This window comes from Fomitopsis serialis, assembly GCF_022376445.1.
Source record: "Fomitopsis serialis strain Sig1Antser10 chromosome Unknown B0H18scaffold_332, whole genome shotgun sequence".
In the NCBI taxonomy this organism is placed as follows: Eukaryota; Fungi; Basidiomycota; class Agaricomycetes; order Polyporales; family Fomitopsidaceae; genus Fomitopsis; species Fomitopsis serialis.
Genome location: NW_025955292.1, coordinates 1,768 through 22,794, shown reverse-complemented (window position 1 = coordinate 22,794; position 21,027 = coordinate 1,768). Strand labels below are relative to the sequence as shown.

General features: G+C 55.9%; 3 protein-coding genes across 3 annotated transcripts; 2 read left to right on the top strand and 1 right to left on the bottom strand.

Moving 5' to 3' along the window:
- Nucleotides 1-243: 243 nt before the first annotated feature.
- B0H18DRAFT_1218207 (uncharacterized protein) lies at nucleotides 244-4,277 on the top strand (the record flags this gene model as incomplete). Its single annotated transcript, XM_048036700.1, has 4 exons — nucleotides 244-689; nucleotides 739-1,182; nucleotides 1,232-1,740; nucleotides 1,821-4,277. The coding sequence occupies exons 1-4, from the start codon at nucleotides 347-349 to the stop codon at nucleotides 4,275-4,277; spliced, it is 3,753 nt and encodes a 1,250-aa protein (XP_047884969.1). The 5' UTR covers nucleotides 244-346.
- A 1,628-nt stretch (nucleotides 4,278-5,905) lies between these two features.
- Nucleotides 5,906-7,393, top strand: B0H18DRAFT_1128678 (uncharacterized protein; the record flags this gene model as incomplete). The annotated part of the gene is made up of 1 exon (XM_048035348.1): nucleotides 5,906-7,393. The coding sequence occupies one exon, from the start codon at nucleotides 5,906-5,908 to the stop codon at nucleotides 7,391-7,393; it is 1,488 nt and encodes a 495-aa protein (XP_047884968.1).
- An 8,260-nt stretch (nucleotides 7,394-15,653) lies between these two features.
- On the bottom strand, nucleotides 15,654-16,901 carry B0H18DRAFT_892819 (uncharacterized protein; the record flags this gene model as incomplete). Its single annotated transcript, XM_048041356.1, has 4 exons — nucleotides 15,654-15,974; nucleotides 16,050-16,198; nucleotides 16,247-16,542; nucleotides 16,693-16,901. The coding sequence occupies 4 exons, from the start codon at nucleotides 16,899-16,901 to the stop codon at nucleotides 15,654-15,656; spliced, it is 975 nt and encodes a 324-aa protein (XP_047884967.1).
- Between the last annotated feature and the right edge of the window lie 4,126 nt (nucleotides 16,902-21,027).

Genomic DNA, 21,027 nt, shown 5'->3' with positions numbered 1-21,027 from the left:
TAGTAGGATTCCACATATAGTAAGTGTAACGGGTCTATTTGGGGGTCATCAAGACCTACCCGTTATAGTATATCTTATCATGTATGTTTGGCTATGTTTGCTCTCTCGTCTCGTATGGCGCGCCAGCGCACTTACCTTAGCCTCAACTACCTCACTATTACTGCCTAAAGATGCCCTATGCGTATACAATACTCTCCTGAATAGAGATTGGATACACTGCATCTGCGGGCGTGATTTGAGTACGTTACACTTTTTTGCAGTCCTCTGCTTCTCTCGAACAGACTTCTATTCTGGGGAACTACTACTGGCAACAAACTCTACAACTCTCGAACTTGAACTCGAACCTATGCTTTTTTGGAACACTCTAGTCGACCTCGCAATATCTCAAGAATATGGCCGAGTGACAACCAACACTTCCGAGCCCACGCGCAGCAGCCGCGGGTCCCGAAGTGGAACCCGCAGCAGGCTGAAGGCGTTGCGCGCGGAAATCCGAGCTAAGCTCGCCGCGAGTCAAGAGCGGCTGAACGAAGTGCTCGCGGAATCCATCGCAAGTCAACAGCGAATGGAGGCTGCCCTCGTAGAGGCAGCCGCGAGCCAACAGCGGATCAACTCCGCTCTCGAGGAGTCACAGCAACTCCAAACGGACTTGCTGGAATCGGTCGACAACGCGTTGACCGAGGCCAGCAGCCGTAGCAGGTCTTCCCGCTGAAGACCGCCGGACTGAGTCCTCCGACCCAGAGAACTCAGCCGGAGCACTCACGGAGCTGGTAGCATCCGACCGCAAGGTCGAATGCGCACCGCGCTCTGAGCAGCTCAAGCCCGAAGTCGAGCTTGCTCAGAGCCGCCCGGAGATCCCGTCTCCGCCTGCTCCAGCCCAGCCGACGAAGCTCGGCACCACTGTCAAGAGTGGTGCACGCGCTAGGCTCGACGGCGCCACCGTCGCCGAGCCTGAGCCCGAGTTCAACGAGCGAGAGGTCGAGCCGACCCGTATCCGCGCCCGAGAAGGGATAGGTACACAACTCAACGGTGTGCCCAGCGAGAACGGGACGGAACTCGCAAGTTCACGCGTCGCGCGCTCAGAAATGAGCCGCGACATAAAACATATTATATTCGAGTCGAGCAACGCGCTCGACGTGAGCAACGACGCGCTCGACACGGCCGGCGATGCGCTTGACACGAGAAGTGTTGAGCGTCACGAGCCCGTGTCGGCGGTGAGCGCTCAGAGAGCTAGCGCCCAACGCTCTGCCTGCTCTCGACCGCCACCACCTCGCCGACGACCTCCCTCCGGGCACCTGTCTCGACCGCCAGAACGCGCATCGAGACGAGTGTTCTGTCCCAACGGGCAGGAACACGCGAATCCGCGACTGGCTGGCTGAACTCCCGTCAGTTCAGTTAGCAGCGCGCGAAGACCCTGCAGGCAACGCAAGACCGCCATCTCCTTCCTCTCCCAGGCCTCCAACTTCATCCGCGAGACCTCTGTTCGATCCCCTCTCCTCTCCTCTCTACCCTGGCGACTTCTATCCGGATCTTTGCGACCCAGGCGACACGCAACAAAGCCGCGCGGCCCAGGACTCGCACAACGCGCGTGCAAGTCCAGCGCCGAGCCACAAGGTCGCTCAGGCCACCGAGAACGCCGCGAAAGGGACGCAGAAGGAGGAAGGGGAGAAGGGGAGGAAGAGAGAGGAGGGGAAGGGCACGGGACGAGCATGGAAAACGAGCATGACAGCTCAAAAACCGCAGGTACGCCTTCGCTGGCCGTCCCTGCCTCGCCGCCTCCGCTCCCAGTGCCCGCGCCAGCAGGCGTATCGACGAACGAGAAGCTCGTCGTGCATCCTGCTGGTCACCAAGACAGCACCTCCGCTTTCTGGGACGACTCATACGTCGTACCCACCGCCTTGGACGGTACCACGGCAGACGCACAGAGCTGCGCGTCCGACGTGCCCGTTCCATCACTACTGCCCGCGCCAGCAGGCGTATCGACGCACGAGAAGTCCGTCGTGCACTCTGCTGGCCACGAAGACGGCTCTTCCGTCTTCCGGGACAACCTCATGGTCGTACCCGACGTTCTGCAGGGCAACACGTCGGATGCGCATCGCTGCACGTCTGACGTGCCCCGTTTTTCTACGAACCGCCGCACAGTAGGTACATCGAGCATACTACTCGATGTACAGGCTGTCGACGAGGACGATGCTGCGCTCGGTGTACTAGCAAGTGTACCCGGCGTGCTCGTCGAATTGTCAGGTGCGAGTGACGGTCCCGAGGTACACCCTGCGAAGGTGCACCCGGTACGCACGTCACCGGTTCCAGTGCCCAAGTCGAGAAGTAGCACGATGGACAACAAGACCGTCGCGCACTTCTCTGACGTCCAAGTCGGCGCACTGGACCTGAGCAGGAGCACGACCACTGTGTCTGCTGCTCCCACTTCGCAAGACGACGCGTCTGGAGAGTCTCCAAGCTCTACCAGACCGTCTCTTCCTATTCTTCTACCACAGCACGCTGCGGATACGTCAAGCCTACTGCTTGATGTATCCGCCGCTGCTCCTTCTCTGAACGCGCGCGATGTACGACCGTCCGTACTCGCCGCCAATCATCACGCCCCTACTTGGCGTAACGGCGCACCCGGAGAACGCAGTAGTTCTACTGGGTCGTCTCTTTCTCTTTCTACACCACCTCGTGCTAGGTGTACGTCGAGTCCATCACCCGATGTACACACAGCCGACTTACAGGACGCGTGCGATGCACCTTCAAGCGTGCTCGCCGCGACTCCTCAAGCTTCCACTCTTCGTGCGACGAGTACGTCGGGCTCAAGGCTTGATGTATTACTCGCCGTCGAGACTGGTAACGCGTGCAACGCGCTGGCCAACGAGCCCAGCGGCGTCATGACGCACGACGTGTTCGACGTGCCGACCGGGACGATCGACATGTCTTCTTATTTTACTACAAGACCTGCTCATCGTACAATGAGCACGCCAGGCTCAAGGCTTGATGTGCTCACTGTCGACGAGCCCAGCAACACGCGCGAGACACGCCCAAACGTGCTCGCCGCGGATTTGAAACCCCACGTACTAGGTACGTCGAGCAACAGCTCGCTCGACGTACACTGTATTATTCCAATTCCTTCTGCAATTTCGGAGGAGGGGGAAGGGACCGTCCACGGTTTTGAGTCCGAGCATCAAGACACAAGACACGCAGGTCATATGCGAAGGATCCTGACCGACGTGCAGAGAAGCATGTCGGTCAGCCTATCGACACCTAGTGTACCTGTGGTGCTCGCTGCGTCCAACGATGCGACTAGCGTGCGATCGAGCACGCTCGGCGTGTCCACCTCCATCGTCAAGACAGGTCTGTCGAGCACACAGAGCTCGTCAGCCAACGTACTCGACGAGACCGACCTGGACAAGTGCTCGACGAAGGACAGTACATCCAACCTGAAGGATGTACTGAGTTCGTCAGCAGCCTCCTTGCTCCACGTACACGACAAGGCTGAACCTTGCGACCAGGCCGTCGCCAACGTACCCAGAAGCACGTCGGCCACGCCTAGCTCGTCAAGACACAAGGCTAGCCTGGTCAATACCCCGTCCAACAATGCAGACAGTGTGCGATCAAGCATGGCTGTCGCGTCCTCCTACATCAAGATGCCATCGTCGAGTACAACGAGCCTCGCACTCACTGTACACGGCGAGGCCTACACCCACGAGGACGATGCAATCGACGCGCTCAGAAGCACGTCCACCAGTTCATCGACATCGCTGCCCGCATTGGTTTCGGCAACACGTGAGGCTCACGACGGGTCTGACAAGATAGACCAGCGCGAGCCTGAAGGCGTGAAGACCCGGCCTCTGGGCTTGTCATCTGGCACACGGACCCGCAAGGACTCTACGTCCCTTGCAGGCTGTGTCGATGATGAAGACGTGCGCGAGCACGAAGCTCCGTCGATGGTTCTGCAACCAGACCTGTCATCTGGTACACGGACCCGCAAGGACTTGGTGTCCACGGCAGGCCGTGTCGATGGCAAAGACACACGTCCATGCAGGTCCGACCTCAACGTGTCTGCATCGAGTCGCTATGTGTCGGGTACCCGCCGCACGTACGAGGACCCAACCTTGTGCGTGCGTGGTACGCTTACCTCCATATCGGAGACCAGGCCCTGCGATGCGACCGGTGTGCAATCAAGCACGACCAGCGCGTTGTGGGGTAGGCCCACATGCCAGGAGCCCTGGCGCGAGCCTCAATACAACGCACACACGGTCAAAGCAAGAAAAAGAGGAGCGCAGTAACATTAACACACGACGCATGCGGAGGCTACTGTACACGAACAGCAGGCTCCTCCGCCACCTCATCCTCGACCTCTCCCTCCTCCATCGCCTCGACGTCCCAAGGGTGCGCGAACTGCAAGCGACGCGGTATCCCCAAATAACCATCGGGAACGTACACTCCTTCCGATAAGCGAGCATGCAAGTCCCGGACGCTGGTCTTGACCGAACTCAGACCCCGGGCGATACGGATAGCCTCGGAACGAGCATCACGATTAGCGGTGCGGCACTCGTCCAGGAGGCCTTGGAACCGGGTCAATAGACCATCGAGGCTGTCGGAAGAGGCACGGAAGGAAGATAACTGCATGGGACACTCCAGGTACCGAACCGGAAGGAGCGGGCGGCCGAGCTCAGCGTCGGATTGCTCGGCGGTGACACGGTTTGGAGCCCAGGCGATCAACGGGTAGGGCTCGCCCACGTAGCTGTGCTGAGACGGGAGAGTCAGGAACACCTAGTTGAGGTATTCGATCAGGTCCTGCACATCGGAGTATCGGCGGACGAGCGGAAGGGAAGCATCGCCGTGGGCGACCGTGCGAGACCAAGAATCGAAGAGCATCCGCTGTGTGGAACAAAGGAAGGTTGGCGAGACATGGAGGACGAGGCGGAAGAAGGCACGTACGATTAGCCATCGGGCGCCATGACTCAATGAGCCCAGGCGAGCCACTCCAGGTCGCTATCGGGGTTCAGACGGGGCTCTACCACTCGCTCGTCCCGAAGGAGGTCGACGAGGCGGTAGAAACGGGTGGTGTAGACAATGGTCGAGGGGTTGGGCGGGATGTCAGCGGGCATCGAGGACTCCAACGACGGTGGGCTGGGGAACGGAAGAGGAGGGCAGGGACGGCGGAAGGAGACCCAAGGGTGCGGAAGGAGTAGGAGCGGAGGGAGGCCCAAGGGCGCGGAAGGAGTAGGAGCGGAAGGGAGCGGGTGCCAGCGAGGTAGGGACGTGGGAAAGGTGGCGGAAGGGGGCTAGGAGGACGGGGCGGAGGAAAGGGGGGAGTTAGTTACCTACCACTACCTCTCAGGACTCAGTATCTAGGTTGCACCGGGCAATCTCAGGCTTCAGGTCTCGTCTCAGGCTCGCGTTCAGGCTAAGGAAGGTCGCAGAAGTTAGGCTCAGGCTCAGGATCGAGGAGAGCTCAGGTTAGGAATGTCGGAGGGAAGGCTATCGAGTATACCAGGCTCAGGAAAGGCAGTCTTCACTAAAGGACAGCGCGGACGAAGTGTGCGGCGCACCACCCCATCTCCCCTTTTCCCTCCGCGAGGTACCACGGACCTCGCTCGCTTCCTCCGCCAACCGTCAACTTGTACCAACGACCCCCGCCCATCGTTTTCACCGATACCAAGAATTCCCTTCCGCATCGTCCACGCACCGGGGACTCGCAATCACCACAGTGTCTGCTTCCACCACCAAAGCCGGACACTGGTCGGGGGTAACCAGTTCGCTGCTGGCACCTCCTTCGCAGCCGACTCTCCCTATCCCGCAGCCGAAGTGCTACACGACGAGCCCGTTGCTCGTCGTGGGTACCTCACGCAGCAATAGCGACCTGTCGGACGCACTCAAGAGCATATCCGACACATCCATCGCCAACGCCATGCCCAGCGACGCGATCGGCATACGATCCAACACGACCTCCAGCTCGGAGACCATGCCCCGCGACGCGTCCAACTGGATCGTCAAGACATACTCGTCTTGTACGGCGAGCCCCTCGCTCACTGTACACGGCGAGCCCAACGCTTGCGATGATACCGCCATCGACGTGCTCAGACGTACGTCAATCGGCTCATCCGCATTGACGTCTGCCACCGCATCGACAACGAAAGAGGCAAGATCGTTGACGCCTATCCTCAATACATCGCCGTTGCATACGTCGAGCTCGTTGCTCAACGTGTCCGGCGCGATGAGCACTCACGATCAGGCCGTAGTCGACGTGCTCAGAAGCTTGCCAACCACACCCAATCCGACAAGGCGCAAGACCAGCCCGGTCAAGGCACCGTCAAGCGACGCAGTCAGCGTGCGATTGAGCACGACCGACTCGTCCACCATCAAGACATTGTCGCCGAGTAAAGCGAGCCCTTTGCTCGCTGCATACGGCGAGACCAACACCGGTGGCAACGCCGCAATCAACGTGCTCAAACGCTCGTCGACCAGCTCATCGACATCGCAGGCTGCACCAGCGTCGACCGCCTCTACGTCAACGGGATGCAAGGTTCCGGATTCGACACTGACCGTGTCGTCCAGCCTCAAGCACTCGGTCATGATGGACAAGAGCCTGGCGAAGGGCAGTACATCCCACTTGAAGGATGTACTGACTTTGTCAGCATCGTCATCAATGAGTACTGTGAATCGCGCGCAAGATGTGCGGTCTCACTTGAGCTCATACGAGCGGTACAGGCCCCCCGCACTACGTGATCAAGCTCCGATCCGTGCGCACAAAGAGTCGACCTCGGACGTGCGCGGTACATCCCCCGTCAAGATGCTGTCGTCAAGCACAGCGAGCTCATCGACACCACTGAACACGTTAGCCTCGACAACACGCGAGGCTCGTGACAAGACCGCCCTGCGCGAGCACGACAGCGTGAAGGAACGCAGTACACCCATTCTGTCGGATGTACTGTCGTCCTCACGTCCGTCAGCTTCGTCGAAGACTAGGAAGCCGGGCAGAGCGTCAGACACCCAAACCAGCAAGTCGGTCAGCTTCTCGACAAACGAGAAGGCTGACAAGGTCAATCTGGACGAGGACGAAGACGAGAAGGGCAGTACACCTGAGCCAGGTGTACTGACTTCTTCACGATCCACGGCTCGTCCGACATCGAGTACGAGTCGACGCAATGGCAATGGCGGAGACCTGCGCGGACGCAAGTCCAACCTCGACACATCTGTGTCGAGTCCCTACACGTCAGGTACCCGCCGCACGTACGAGGAACCGACCTCGCACGCGCGCACGACCTCGACCACCAAGACCGCCAAGCGGGTCGTCGAGCAATCGACGAGGCACAGTACGCCCGAGTCGCCGGACGTACTGACCTCATCGTACTCGATGGCTGAGCTGGAATCAAGACGCCTGGCGCTCATCGCCTGATACTCGTCAGCTAGCAAGTGGGCGAGTACAAGTACAAGTACAGCACAGACTGAGTCACCACGAGCCCATTCAGTGGAAAACCTCGCTGTTAACGGTACAGCCGGAGTGCATTTTGACCGTTGCAAACGGTAGAGCCGCCTCCGGCCGGAGTAGTCCGGGTCTACTGTTAGCAACAATGCACCGCTTGCAACAGGCCGGCCGGGCTTTTGGCTGAGGCAATGTACCTGTTGTAAACAGTCCGGTCATAGAGGCAACAGTCCAGCCAGACCCATACAGCATCACTGCAAACAGGCCGGGTGGAGGGCAGGGTTAGCACACACAACGGAGCGGCCGGCCGGTCCACGTTGCAAACAGAGTGGCCGGACTCAGGCCCCACCACTTTAAATGTTCCGCCGGGATAAAATCCTTTCATTGCAAGCGGACTGGCCAGAGTGAAATCTATCTGGTCCAGGATGGGTTCTCCAGCCTAAACAAACTGAGTCCACAAACAGGCCGGCCGGGCAGGAGTTGTCCTGCTTCAAACGGTCCGGCCGGTCACAGTCCCCTGGGGGCTATTGAAATACTATATGTGGTATTATGCACCTATGGGGTATACCATCATTAGTAGATCACAGCATAATTTTCCCATGACTTAGGGATGCCTAGTGAAGCTGCAAAACACAAAAGAGCCCCACTGGCTGGCCAAATCAACTGGCCAGAGATTTCACTCACCCAGGTTTTGGCTTTACTGGCCATAAAATTAGCCAGGTTGTCCCTACAGGGCCAAATCAATAGGCCAGACATTTCAAACCATTGGCCGGGCATTTTAGTTCATTGGCCGAAGCTTTCAATTCACTGGCCGAAGCTTTTACTTCATTGGCCGAAGCTTTCCTTCACCGCCGAAGCTTTGGATTGACCGGCCGGCTGAAGCTTCTACTTCACCGGCCGGCAAAAACAGCCGGTGCTCGGCAAAACTGGCCGCCGGTGCGCAAAAATGGCCGGCAGGCAGGCAAAACCGGCCGGGCTGTTGAATTACTATATGTGGAAATGTGGTATTGTCTGGAAGCCCTTCATTCATAGAGTCTAGTATTGATTTCCTAGTGTCCAAAGGTACATAGTTAGGCCAGGATATGCGAGACAAGATTTACTCACAGGCTTCTTTGCAAAACATGTTATTCAACTGCTGAAGCCAATATTCTTTGCCCACACTGTTTGACTATCTAGAATGTGTTATTTCAATGCATAGAGTAGATTCCCAAAAGGAATAGTCTTATTCTTCGAAGCTGAATGCAGAACATGAGATAAGGGGTAAGGTATAGTATACATGTCAAACAATGTTGACTTCCTGCAGCCAATCTACATTCCAAACACAGTTTCACAATCTAGAATGGTTCATTTACACACAAGGAGTGAGTCGTCCAAAGGAATAGTCTTATTCACATGAGCTGAATGTGGTACAGAGTTAAGGGATCATGCACAGGCCGGAGCATCTCCTATGAGGATTGGCCGGCCGGACCATTACCAACAGTGGGTAGATGTTTCTGTGCCATTCTTGATTGCCAAACCTTGTGGGCAAAGCATATTGGCTTCAGGATGTGAACACAGTATAACATGTATACCCATATACCCACCCTCACCTTAACTCTGTGCTGCCTTCAGCTTGTGTGAATAAGACTATTCCTTTGGAGGACTGATTCCTTGTGGGTCAATGAACTATTCTAGATGGTAAAACACTGTTTGGAAAGAACATTAGCTGCAGCATGTATACCATACCTGTATACCCCTTATTTGTTGTCCTGCATTCAGCTTCAAAGAATAAGACTATTCCTTTTGGGGATCTACTCTATGCATTGTGATAACACATTCTAGATTGTCAAACAGTGTGGGCAAAGAATATTGGCTTCAGGAATTGAATAACATGTTGTGCAAAGAAGCCTGTGAGTAGTAAATCTTGTCTTGCATATCCTGGCCTAACTATGTGTTCTTGAAAACTAGGAAATTGATACTAGACTCTGCGAATGAAGGGCTCCCAGACAATACCACATTTCCACATATAGTAATTCAACAGCCCGGCTGGTTTTGCCCACCGGCCAGCCATTTTTTGCCGAGCACCGGCTGTTTTCGCCGGCCGGTGAAGTAGAAGCTTCGGCCGGTCAATCCAAAGCTTTGGCTGGTGAAGAAAAGCTTTGGCCAATGAAGGAAAAGCTTCGGTCAATGAATAAAAAGCTTCGGCCAATGAACTAAAATGCCCGGCCGATGTTTTGAGATGTCCGGCCATTTAATTTGGCTGGTGGCAGCTTCACTAAGCCCCTTCAAAATGTGGGAACACTATGTTGGGCTCCATTAGTGATGGTCTTACATATACAATCATTCAAATCACACTCTGTATCATAATACAATAGGCCGAAGGTTTTTGAATGCCCTCGGCCAGTGTTTTCATGGCTGGCCAGTGAGCTAACAGCTCAGGCAATGTGATAGGGCATGCACTGTGGACATATAATACATGCTACTAGTAGGCTGTTCTAAGGGAGTATGGTCTATTGTTGACTGGCCCAGCCAATATTGGGTCACAATACTGTTGCCCGGCCGGACCATTACCAATGGATGGTGCCACTGCCCGGCCGGACCGTTACCAGTGTGGAGTGCTAGATTATATGGCCTGGCCAGCCTGCTATCAATGTGGAAAAATGGTCCGGCCGCTCTGTTGCCAGCAAGAGATGATGCAACCCGGCCGGTCTGTTATTAGCCAGGGAGCATGTGCTCCGGCCGGCCCATTGCAACTGGTGAACTATGCACTCCGGCCGGCCCATTACAAATGAAGGATCCCATTTCCTGGCTGGTTCGTTACCATAGGAGAAAGAGTATCCCGGTTGATCTGTTACAATTAAAACCCCTTATTGCCCGGCCGGTCCGTTGCCAGCAAGACACTAAATGGCCCCCCTGTTCAGACAGAAAATAGGTGCCCTAGGGATACACTGGCCGGACCCCGTTTGAACTGGTTTGAGATACGCTCGGCCGGCTTGTTTGAAACCAGTCCGGCCGGCCTGTTTGCAACAAGGAAATCACAGCTCCAACCGGAGGCGGCTCTACCGTTTGCAACGGTCGAAATGCACTCCAGCTGTACCATTAGTATCGAGTAGGTACCACTGAATAATGTGTCACCACGTCCGTCAGACATGGTGGCCACGTCTTCCCGTACGCACACGGACCAGACATCGCGTCCGAGGAGGAACAATATGTCCACGACGGGCATACCGACCTCGTCGCACTCGACAGCAAGGCCGGCGACGTCAACAGAACACTCACGTCCGCTGACGGAACGTGAGCAACCTTCCACGCGACCAGGCTATCGCCGTATCCACGAGGATTCAACCTCGCGTGTACGCGACAAGACTGTTGCCTTCACCGATCACCGGGGAGGTTCGGTCCAAAGGGGGGAAGGGAGCGGCACGGAAAATCGTGACCGGTTGTCTCGGACGAATACCAGTACACATCGTGATGTACTGGGGTCGGAACGAGTAAACGAGTACTCCGCGCCTGCACATGTGGTCCGGACATCAAGCGTGAGGCTTGATGTACAGACCCATGTACCTGCGACGATGTTCTTGAAACCAAGCATGCCGCGTGGTATATTTACCATGCTTGGTACCATCCCAACAGCGGGTACGTGTTCCGAGTACATTGAGTACATTGATGATACTCGGTGGCCGACTGCTGAGCACCTGCGAGCCAAGTGCTTCAGCTTCGTGACCGACCGGTTCGAACTCAAGCTTGCTCAGGCTGCAAAGGCCGAGCAAGCTGGTGACTGGAAGGCATGGGCTGAACTCAAGGTCAGCGGCCTCGACTGGGGACATGTTCTCAATGACATGTCTCCGCGTCCGGAGTCATACACCCGAGCGGCTCCATCAGGAAAAACCTAAGTGGCTTAAAGTGCCTTTTTGAGAAACAAGGTGTTCCAAAAAGCCTTATGGCCCTTATCATGCACCAAAAGCAGTGTAAGCCAAAAATGACTATGCAAGATCTTGCTCACATCGCTGAAGACCTGTAAGTATCGTTACTTGTACCTTAGATCATGTCAATAAAGCCCTCTGAAGCCTGAAAAGCTGCACATGCCATCACTACAGTTCAAATGTGACTTGTGACCCCAAAAATGATGTCTCGTAAGTGCCACATCAGACCTTTGGTGACTTTTGTCAGCATGTCAGATGTTTTGGTTTCATTGTTACGATTTTCATTTTAGTTAGGCAGGACATGCTGCACTTGTTCGAATCACATCCAAATGGATCCATTATAAACTTGTAGAATACATGTGGGACAATATGCATTATTGTACATGGAAGTCGTTAACAGTCGTTTACATTCTGCAGTACTGCCCATGAAGACAACTCGATGCGGGCGACCAGGGGGTGCGCTCCGCACCCCCGACGCTCGGGGGGTGCGCTCGACGCTCGGGGGTGCGCTCGACGCTCGGGACGCTCGACGCGGTGGCGTGCTCGACGCCCGACTGCGTGGAGTGCCGTTGAATTGGGGCCCTGCCAATCACGCAGGTTGGGACACTGGTCCGAGAGTGCCGTGACTTTCTGCACAGGTTTTCAAACCATAGCAGTACAGCTATGCTTTGGTTGGGCGAGTGCGAGATTTGGCAGGCGATCGAGAGCGAACAGGCGGGACAGGCGGCGAGAGTGGAGCGAGAAGGTGCGGAGCGAGAAGGTGCGTGTGGAGAAGGTGCGCGGGCGCGAAGGAGAGCGCACAGGCGGCCGAGACCGTAGGGCAGAGTACGTGCCTACCCGCCAGTGCCCCGAGCTTGACCCGGAACCGTACCTGCCCCGGTTACTGACCCACCGGTACGGTTTGTTTTGTTTGTGCACGGCTCCGTGCGGGGCCGGTTCGCGGGTCCACAGGGTGGAGGGCGTAGCTGGCCGAGGAGACAAGAACGCGCGCAAGAGTGCACATGCGAGAGGATGCGCAGATCCTGGGATGGTGCGCAAGCGAGACGGTGAGCTAGGGAGGCTACAGGCGGGACAGCAAGACGACAGCTTACTGTCGATGTTCTCGAGGTAGAAGCCGCCTGGCCAGATGTTGTCGAGCGAGCCCTCCCGGAAGTACACCCTGCATGGTGGTTCGACTCTGGAGCTACAAGGTCGGTCGGCCGTTAGTAACCCACTCGCATGATGAGGTCCAATTTCTCGCATATCGTGTCACCTTCACGTGGATCGTGAAAAGGCTGCTCGCGAGACCACTGGCGGACACGAAAAAGCTGACGCGCTTGCGCAGCGGGCTCGACGCTCGCGAGGAGCGACACACCACCGTGCCCAGCGCATGCCGAACTCAACCGCGCATTTCCGTTCAGGCGGTATGTAGTGCATGCAGCGTCGATGGCGAGCGAGCGAGACGGCTGGCGAGAGGGACAGCGAGATGGCGAGCGGTGCGAGAAGTCGGGCGTGAGCATGAGAGATCGGGCACGAGATGGCGCGAATGTGGGCACGAGAGGGCAAGCAGGCGGGCGCGAGAGGACAAACAAGCAGGTGCAATAGGATAAGCAGGCGGGCGTGAGAGGGCGGGCAAGCGGGCGGGCGAGAGGGCGTGTGGGCGAGAGGGCATGTGGGCGAGAGGGCGTGCAAGCAGAGTGCACTGACGAACGCGTGGGCATTTGAGCGGACGTGGGCAAGGCACCACCTCCTGGACCGTGGTGACTAGTACCAAGAATTGTCCGTAGGTACGCAGAAGAATACTCACCTTTGCTTTTCGTCTGTCTGCCTTCCTTTTGTTCACCACTCCGACCTCTTGTCCTGCTGTGTTTGCCTTAGTTGCCTGTGTTTGTTGCGCTAGGGCTTGTCGGGCGAGAACGTGCGCGTGAGTAGGCGCGAAGGGCGAAGGCGAGCGGACAGGCGGGCGAGAGCGGACAGGCGGGCGAGAGCGGACAGGCGGGCGAGAAGGTGCGCGTGGATGCGCGTGGAGAAGGTGCGTGTGGAGAAGGTGCGCGTGAGCGGGCGCGAAGGCGAGGACAGTCAATTGTAACATGTCTAATAGCTGACATGCTTACAAGTACTAGCGAGATCTCATTAGAACACCGTCTACTGATTGGCAAGTCCCGTAAGTACCAAGTACCATAAGTATCATTAGCTACCATAGTGTCTGGTATGCGTAAGAACTGGCCCAATTATTGAGTAAAAACTTGGAGGCTTCATCTAGTATAGTATGAGTATTCCATTGCACAGGTAATCTCTCTTCCGCATCACCTACTGAACCCGGGAATCTGGGTATCAACTGACAAGATTGATGTATAGTATGGAGGGGGATAATATCGGCGACTGGATTACCGTCCAAGCGAAGAGGACATTTGTTAACCGAGTACATCATGTGGGTGGGGTCGGCGGAATGTGGGAGCTTTGCGTACCACTCTATGTATGCAAGTGGTCCTTGTTCTGCCCATGCTTCAGGAGCCATCAGGGGAAGGCGAGTGCGAGGGTCCTTGATGCGCTCAGGAAGCCTGAAAATGACTTTGACGCGTCCGATTCTAGTGCCTATCAGTGAGCGTGCATATCAGCATCAGAATTATGTAGAGCAGCAACGTTCAGAGATATTACCTTGCAATCCTGTGGCTTCAGCGTCCCCATCTTGCAACACCACAACAGTGTCAAAACGACCTGGTTGTTCTCCGATTGGAGGACGCGCCTTGACGGCGTCAGTCTCGTTCTTGTCGTCAGTCAACGATTCCGGCGCAAACTTGATGCCATGGAACACATCAACGCGATCGAAGGGCATGCGAGAGACGGCGGTATGGAGCTCGGTGGGAGTGAGACGACGGTTGTTCTTGAGCATATAGATATATCGTGCTAGGGTGTTCGCGAAGCCCGGTGCCTTGTGTCTGTCTTCAATACGGTCTAGTGACTGCATTCAAACTGTAGGATGCTTCGGTAGTTTGATGCTAGTCTTGCCTGGGGGTGCGACGGCTGGGTCGGTATCGGAATAGTCTTCTTCATCATCATCTTCATCGACATCCCTCTGCAATCGTCTCCGCATTGTCGAGCTGAAAACGACCATTTTCTCCTGGCGTGCAAGCCACTTGACCATTTGCGGGTGTGCGTTCCGGTGATTAGATGCACGCCAGCCGTTCTTCGCGTAGTCGATATGGAGGCGTTCGAACGCCTCGGTATTGTAGTTATCCGTCGTTCCTAGCATGCGAATTGAGTCGACATAATGTAGAAGTGAGTGGAATTTAGGAATATTGAGATGTTCTCGTACACCGCAATTTACGAGAACCTGCTTGTTTTTGTGGAAAGCCTTGAGCGCATCCTCCATGTATCCTAGGGTTGCATCATCATGCGTCGAGTACTGTGCCAAGTAGATGAAGTCGAGGATGGCACGAAAAGCAAGTACAGCGTTCTTGGGGATCTTGCCGACCAAGCATCCAAGTAGAATACGCGCCATGTATTTGCGCTCGGTGCCGGAGACCTGAGCTAGAGCAGAGATACCGTTCTTGAAATGGCGCGTTCCGAACGCAGGTGGCAGGCAACGGATACGACGGTCGAGCTCCTGCTCGTCGACTAGTTCGGAGCACCACTGTACTATATGCTTGAATACCCCTTGATATAACTGGTGTAGGACATCCGGTGTGATACACGCGTGGATATCGGTGTAAGGCAGGTCGCGCCAGAAGGGACGTACTATATATCCACAGACGTTCAGTTCATTACACGCCTTCATACGCAGCCGAATCCTTCTTGCTGCCGCTTTTCTCGGTTGCGCGTCGCAGTACATCGAGGGTCCATAGGGACGTTCGCGCTGTTCCGGGAGTGGGCGACTCGAGGTTGTCCTCTGGGAGTTGACATCTGGGACACGTCCTGTACTTCGAGCACGTCACCAAACATTGTTCCGGATAATCAGCGACGTATGCGGCTAGAATCGGGTGCACCCTGCGCACTGCACCGTCTCCTCCTGTCACCTCGATCCCAGTTTTTCCGGCTTCGACAAGTGGTTCCAAAATGACGCGGACGGACGTATGAAATAGCTGCTGAGCGAGCGCGCGTTGCTTGCGCTTGGTGATCCCGTTCGAATCGACTTTGTCCACGGAGAGGTACCCAATGAGGATACACGTGTGTTCGGACGGTTTGCGTCTCAGAGCGCGAGGCAGGTTGCCGAGTGTCATGTAGACAGGGTAGGCCGATTTTCCACCAGAAAACTGTGTGAGTTGCGTCTTATCCGTCGCGATGATGACCGGCGCGACGGCAGAGCCATCAGGCAAGAGGCTCTGAGGTCAAGGTAAATATTGGCTCACTCACTAAAGTACAGTAAAAAGAAAACTCACCTGCACGGCATGCCACCACCGTCCAGTCCACATCTCGTGGTAGATGCGACTAGTTCGGGATGAGTCGCTGAATATACGACGTGGTCGATAGACTATCTGATCGGCATGGGCAGGATTGCCCAATAAGGTCCGTATCGCCTCGATTATGTTGCGGAACTGTACCAAGTGCCTCTCGTCAGGTCGATCCTTGAAGCTCAGCCACCTCTCTTTCCACTTGGCCCTCTCCGGAAGTGAGTCTACTCGTTGAAGCAGCACACGTGAATTGTGATAGGATAGACCCAGCCTTTCCTGAAACTAAGAAACCGTAGCCACATAAGTATTTGTGAGTACTATATGTCAAGACAGTGCAAGCAAAAGACGACGACCTACCCCAGGTATTTCCAAGACTCTGTCTACAGAGGATTGACTGAGGCCCTCCTGAACCGCCCAAGACGCGAACCTCCAGTCCATCTCGGACTGGAACGGCGCCCAAGGGTTTGCGGTTTCTGCCTCATCTTCGGTCTGTTCTTGGTCTTTGTCTGGAGTCTCTCAGTAACAGGACTGGATGTACTGTATAGTGTACTCACCTGGTGGTTGCGCCTCCCTCTCCCTCTCCCTCTCCCTCTGATCCAGCCAGCTCCTCCGTATGTCTTCATTCGTTCGGATCACCGTTGCCGCGTTCATATCGATATCTTCCACTCTTCTGTCCTCATTGTCGTCCAAAGCGAGGGTGTTTCGTCTGGAGGCCCTCGAAGACGGTCTGGCAACGCTAGAGGCACCTTGCTGTCTTGGTGCCGAGACCTCAATGAAGTCGAATGTGGATCCTATGTCTGATTGATCCTCTGGGTCTTCATCTGAAGACACGGATGAATTGATGGGGGTGCTATGAGGGTTACCAGAGTAATCCTGCTGCCCAGCGAATAATCCGCTTCCGCCTTCGCCCCTGTCGTCGTCGTCGTCGTCGTCGACACCGTCACCGTCTCTACATAAATTTGAATATCGAATGTCACTGTTAAGGATTCACAGCACTCACCGTCCCACAACCTCAAGGCGTTCATCATCACTGGAAGAATCGAAATTGTCAAAGTCGAATATTTCTCTTAATTTTCCCTTCTTGTACCAGGCGCATCTCTTGCTCATGGTCTGGTGCGCCGAGAGACCTTGCATAGTGTCGAAGCCTTCATTGCACGCCGCGCACGTTGTTGAGAGCACATCTTCCAGTGAGCACCGTCTTTTTCCCATAGCCTACCTCAAAATTAGCGCAGCAGTCGAAAAGTCAGAGGACGGACTGGCTCACCAGATCGTAGGCCTAGCGGAGAAGGCAAAAAAGGCCTCTCAAGATGTGTGCGCGCCTCTCGGGTACGCCTATTCGCCCCAGAGGTTCCTTACTCAATTGGCCTTCCGTTACATAACAGTCTTGACAGGCATATCCGCGGGAAAGTGTGCGTTCCCACACTGCGGCGGTTATTCTCGTTCTCTCCTCCCATCTCCTACCTTTCCTGTCTCTGTCTCTGTGCACGAACTTACTAGGTTGTGTTCTCCGGTCAGTCTCACCTGGGTTGTCGCTCTCCGTCAAACCAACCGTAACCAGCCGTTCGTGCACCGTCAATCGTCAATCGTTGATCGACAACTGCTATACTATTGGCAAAAAGTGAGTCCTAATACCTACCTCTACGACTCGCGGTCTGTAGGTTCGCGATCTACGGTACTCGCGCTTCGCGTACCTTTGCGCTAGCGCAGTGGCGTGGGAGAATGCAGCTCCATGCACTGTTGCCACGTGCTGCCAGGGACCGTTGACAGTGACAGGCCGCCGGATTGCGGTGGGAAGGTTAAGGAGCCTCCGGATCCGCTGCTCAGGTCCTAGTCACCCTTCAAGAAGAGTTCTATCACTGTGTCTCCCTTCGGCCCACACCATGGCTTCTCTCCGTCATCCTGCTCGGGTGTCGCAGCCCTACCGACCGTCTTTCTACAATACTCCTGGACTTACTGATGGAGCCAAGTCGATCGACTTGGACTCCAGGGATAGCCACAACCTCACACCTCTGGGCCGCGACGATAGCTTAGAAGGGATTGTCGTAGCGGTTGACAATATAGAATCAGATAACGGGCAACTACTACACGGTGAGTAACTGTCTGGTTTACATATCGCCTGCATTCCCGACTCTTGCACAGAGTACTCGGACTCAGAAGCACGTTTGAGCTCCTCCAACGCGGACACCGCCAACGCCACCAATACAGACCAAAGCGACGCGTACGATACCGACAATGAACACCCAGAGACTGTACTTCAAAAGGTCTTCTCCGATCTACTCCTGGACCCGGACTGGCCGTACATTCTGGACGTTCAGAGAGTGAGTGGCTATTACATTAGCGCATGCCTTGCATGTCTGATTACGCGGCAGACTATCGAGCTGGAACCGAGCGACTGGGATCAGCTTGTTGAAGACGTGCTCCACCGGGACGACGACCTCTACCGCCTCTTCTCGTGAGTCCCTGGCGCAGGTAGTACATGTTTGGGCTTAACCGATTCTCCCTCGCCATAGCTTCCAATACGACTGCGATCGCCGTGTCCTCATCATGTCTACCCCTACCCTCCTTCACGAGAAGGTGTCCAACTTCATGGCCTCTATCGTTACTACGCGCTACGGCGAATCTTACGTCCTGAAAGTGCCTGGGTTGCAGGGCGTCCTATCTGCCGAGACGAAGAGGGAGTTCGTCGGCCCTCTTCCTGCTCCTAACGACCCTTCCAGCCATGTGCGAAGGCAGATCGGGCCTGCGCTGTTAGTCCCTGACGGCGCTGTAATTCTGAGCTTCCCGGACCTTTTGCGCTGCAAGAACAACATTCTGCGGAGCAAGTACGGTGAACACGTAGTCAGAATATTTGAGAAGGGTTTCTACGAGCCTTGGGAGCATGTTCTGTATTGGGTACGTAGTGGTTTAGCTGCAGTTCGAATGTCTCTAAACATGTCTATAGTTCGGCCAGTACAGTGGTCCCAGGACGTTGAACCAAGACCCTAAGGACTTGCCCGTGTTCATGATGACGATCAAGATCATCGAGCATCCGAAGTACCACTCTCCATTCCCCTCGAACAAGCCTACGCCTCCACAAAAGAAAGTGTTGCGGGATCGCTGGTCGCCGATTGAGGACGACATGCTGTGCATGCACGACCCTGGTGATCCGAAGGAGAGGCTGACTGGCAAAGTTACCATCGGCGAGCACACGTTCTGCGGGGAGCTCGAGGCATACCTGGTGCTGATATCGTTCGCCAACCAGCACCGAGCGGTGTTGAAGCGGGGCTACCAGGCCCAATGGACGTTGTCGCGATGGGTGGAGGAGGGCTTTGGGATTGTGAGTTGAGCAGCGCGAACTCTGGTTGACTCTGAACTCTCAGTGTACCAATTTTCTAGAAGTTACAAAAGAAGTACGAAGGCGCTGAAGAACAACAACTCAAGGAGTTCACGAGCCTCTGGCAGACGGTCTTCTCGATGTACCAGTCTCGCCTCTGGGAGAAGGGAGGTAATGCTTGGCAGGCCTACGACAAGGCCCAGAAGGATGCCAGCGTCGACGTGTACAAGCAGGAGGGCGTCGCCGTAGTGTGGAACGATTTCATGCGCAGGGCTCCGTTCAGAAATCCGGGAGCACAGAAAGCGAACGTGGGCGAAGAGCCGGTGGACGAGTTCATCAAGTTCATTGAAGCCGGTGTGGTGTCTACGGCGAAGCAGCGTTTCGAGACCTTCAAGAGGGAATGCTGCGGGTACTCGCCGGATCCGCCTGCTGCCGAGATAGACGAGAGCGTGGACTTGCTGGACGAGAGTGATGCACACGACCAGTACTTGAAGCGAAAGCTGGAGCAGTGGGAGGAACTGCACGAAGAGCACGAGCGCGAGTTGAAGCGTCATCGTGATGTCTCAAACGAACCGGAGTCTGAGTGAGTGTTCTTTCCGTTGAAGAAGGTTGAGGTGTACTATCTGTGCGGACTTGGACATCACACGTCGTGTGTCATACGTTCAGGCAATTCACTCTACGCTCCGTACAACGTCACCTAGGCACCTCATCCTCCACCTTCACATTGTCCCTGGTAGTCTTGCTGTGGTATAGCTGTCCGTACTTCTCTCCAAACTCGCTCGCCGTATCGCTTATCGCTCGTCGCTCGCCGTACCGCACATCCTGTTATATCGCTCGTCAGTCGGCTCGTCATGTAGTACTGTGATGTCTGTTGTACGCTTGTAACATGTAACATTACGCACTATCGGAATACACACTATGTCACATTGTCAATGGGTTATTGGACTCCAAGGCGCGTAGCTGCACCAGAAGATGAATGCATTGCTTGTGGCTATTTGCCCTCGACCTTGCCAGTAGTGCAGAGCACGGGTACACCCGCGGGTGTCCCGAGGTGTACCCGTACCCGTACCCGCCCGGGTACAGACCCACGACGGCGGGTACGGGTTTTGCACGGGTGCAGGCGGGTCTGCGGGTCCACGGGCAAGTGGGCGGGTCCGCTCACGCGCCCACCTCTGGTTCGTCGGCCATGCTTGCGCGCTGGACATTCGCCCTGCCTGCTCATGGTCGCCGTGCATGTGGTGCTGGTCCATACCCTGCGCTCGCTTGTGTTCTCTCTCGCCCGCTGTCCCTCTCGCTCGCGTTCCCTCTCGCTCGTGTTCCCTCTCGGTTGCGTTCCCTCTCGCTCGCTGTCCCTCTCGCTCGCCTGTCCTCTCGCTCGCCCATCCACCCGCTTTCTCGCGCACCTGCTGGCCCGCTTGCCTACCCGCTCGCCTCCTTGCTCGCTCGCCTCCTTGCCTGCGTGTCCGCTTGTCCACCCGTTCTGGACCGCCCGCCTGCCCATCCGCTCACTGGCTCGTCCGCCTGCCCTCCCCCGCTCGACTCACCCGCCCCCCTCGCGCCCATGCCCGCAGTCCGCCCGCCAGCTGCGTCCGCCCGCAGGGCATTCACCCGTCGGCTGCGTTTGCACGCAGGGCATTCGCCCTGCATGCTTGTTGTTGTCGTGTGTGTCGCGTCCTCAGGCGTGCGTGTTGAACCGTATAGGCACCCACCGGGCCGCCGGGTTCCACGGGCCGGATCGCACTGCACGTGCTAGATCCGCACTTACCGCATAGAGCAAGTCATGCGTGGGAATGGACTATACAGTAGTATTAGTCAGCGTCTCTCAGATGTATATAAGACCCACCAGTAGTGTAGCTCTCTCTCCAGTACTTCCAACACCGGAACTACTTGTGTGCCTCAAGCTTAACAGCAACACCTTCAAGCAGGTAAGTTAGAGCGCGGTCCACTACGTGTGACCCTGTCTGCTCAACAGGTTATGAGCCCCGGTCGACGCCTGAGTACTGCGCCTTAACGGCTGCGACT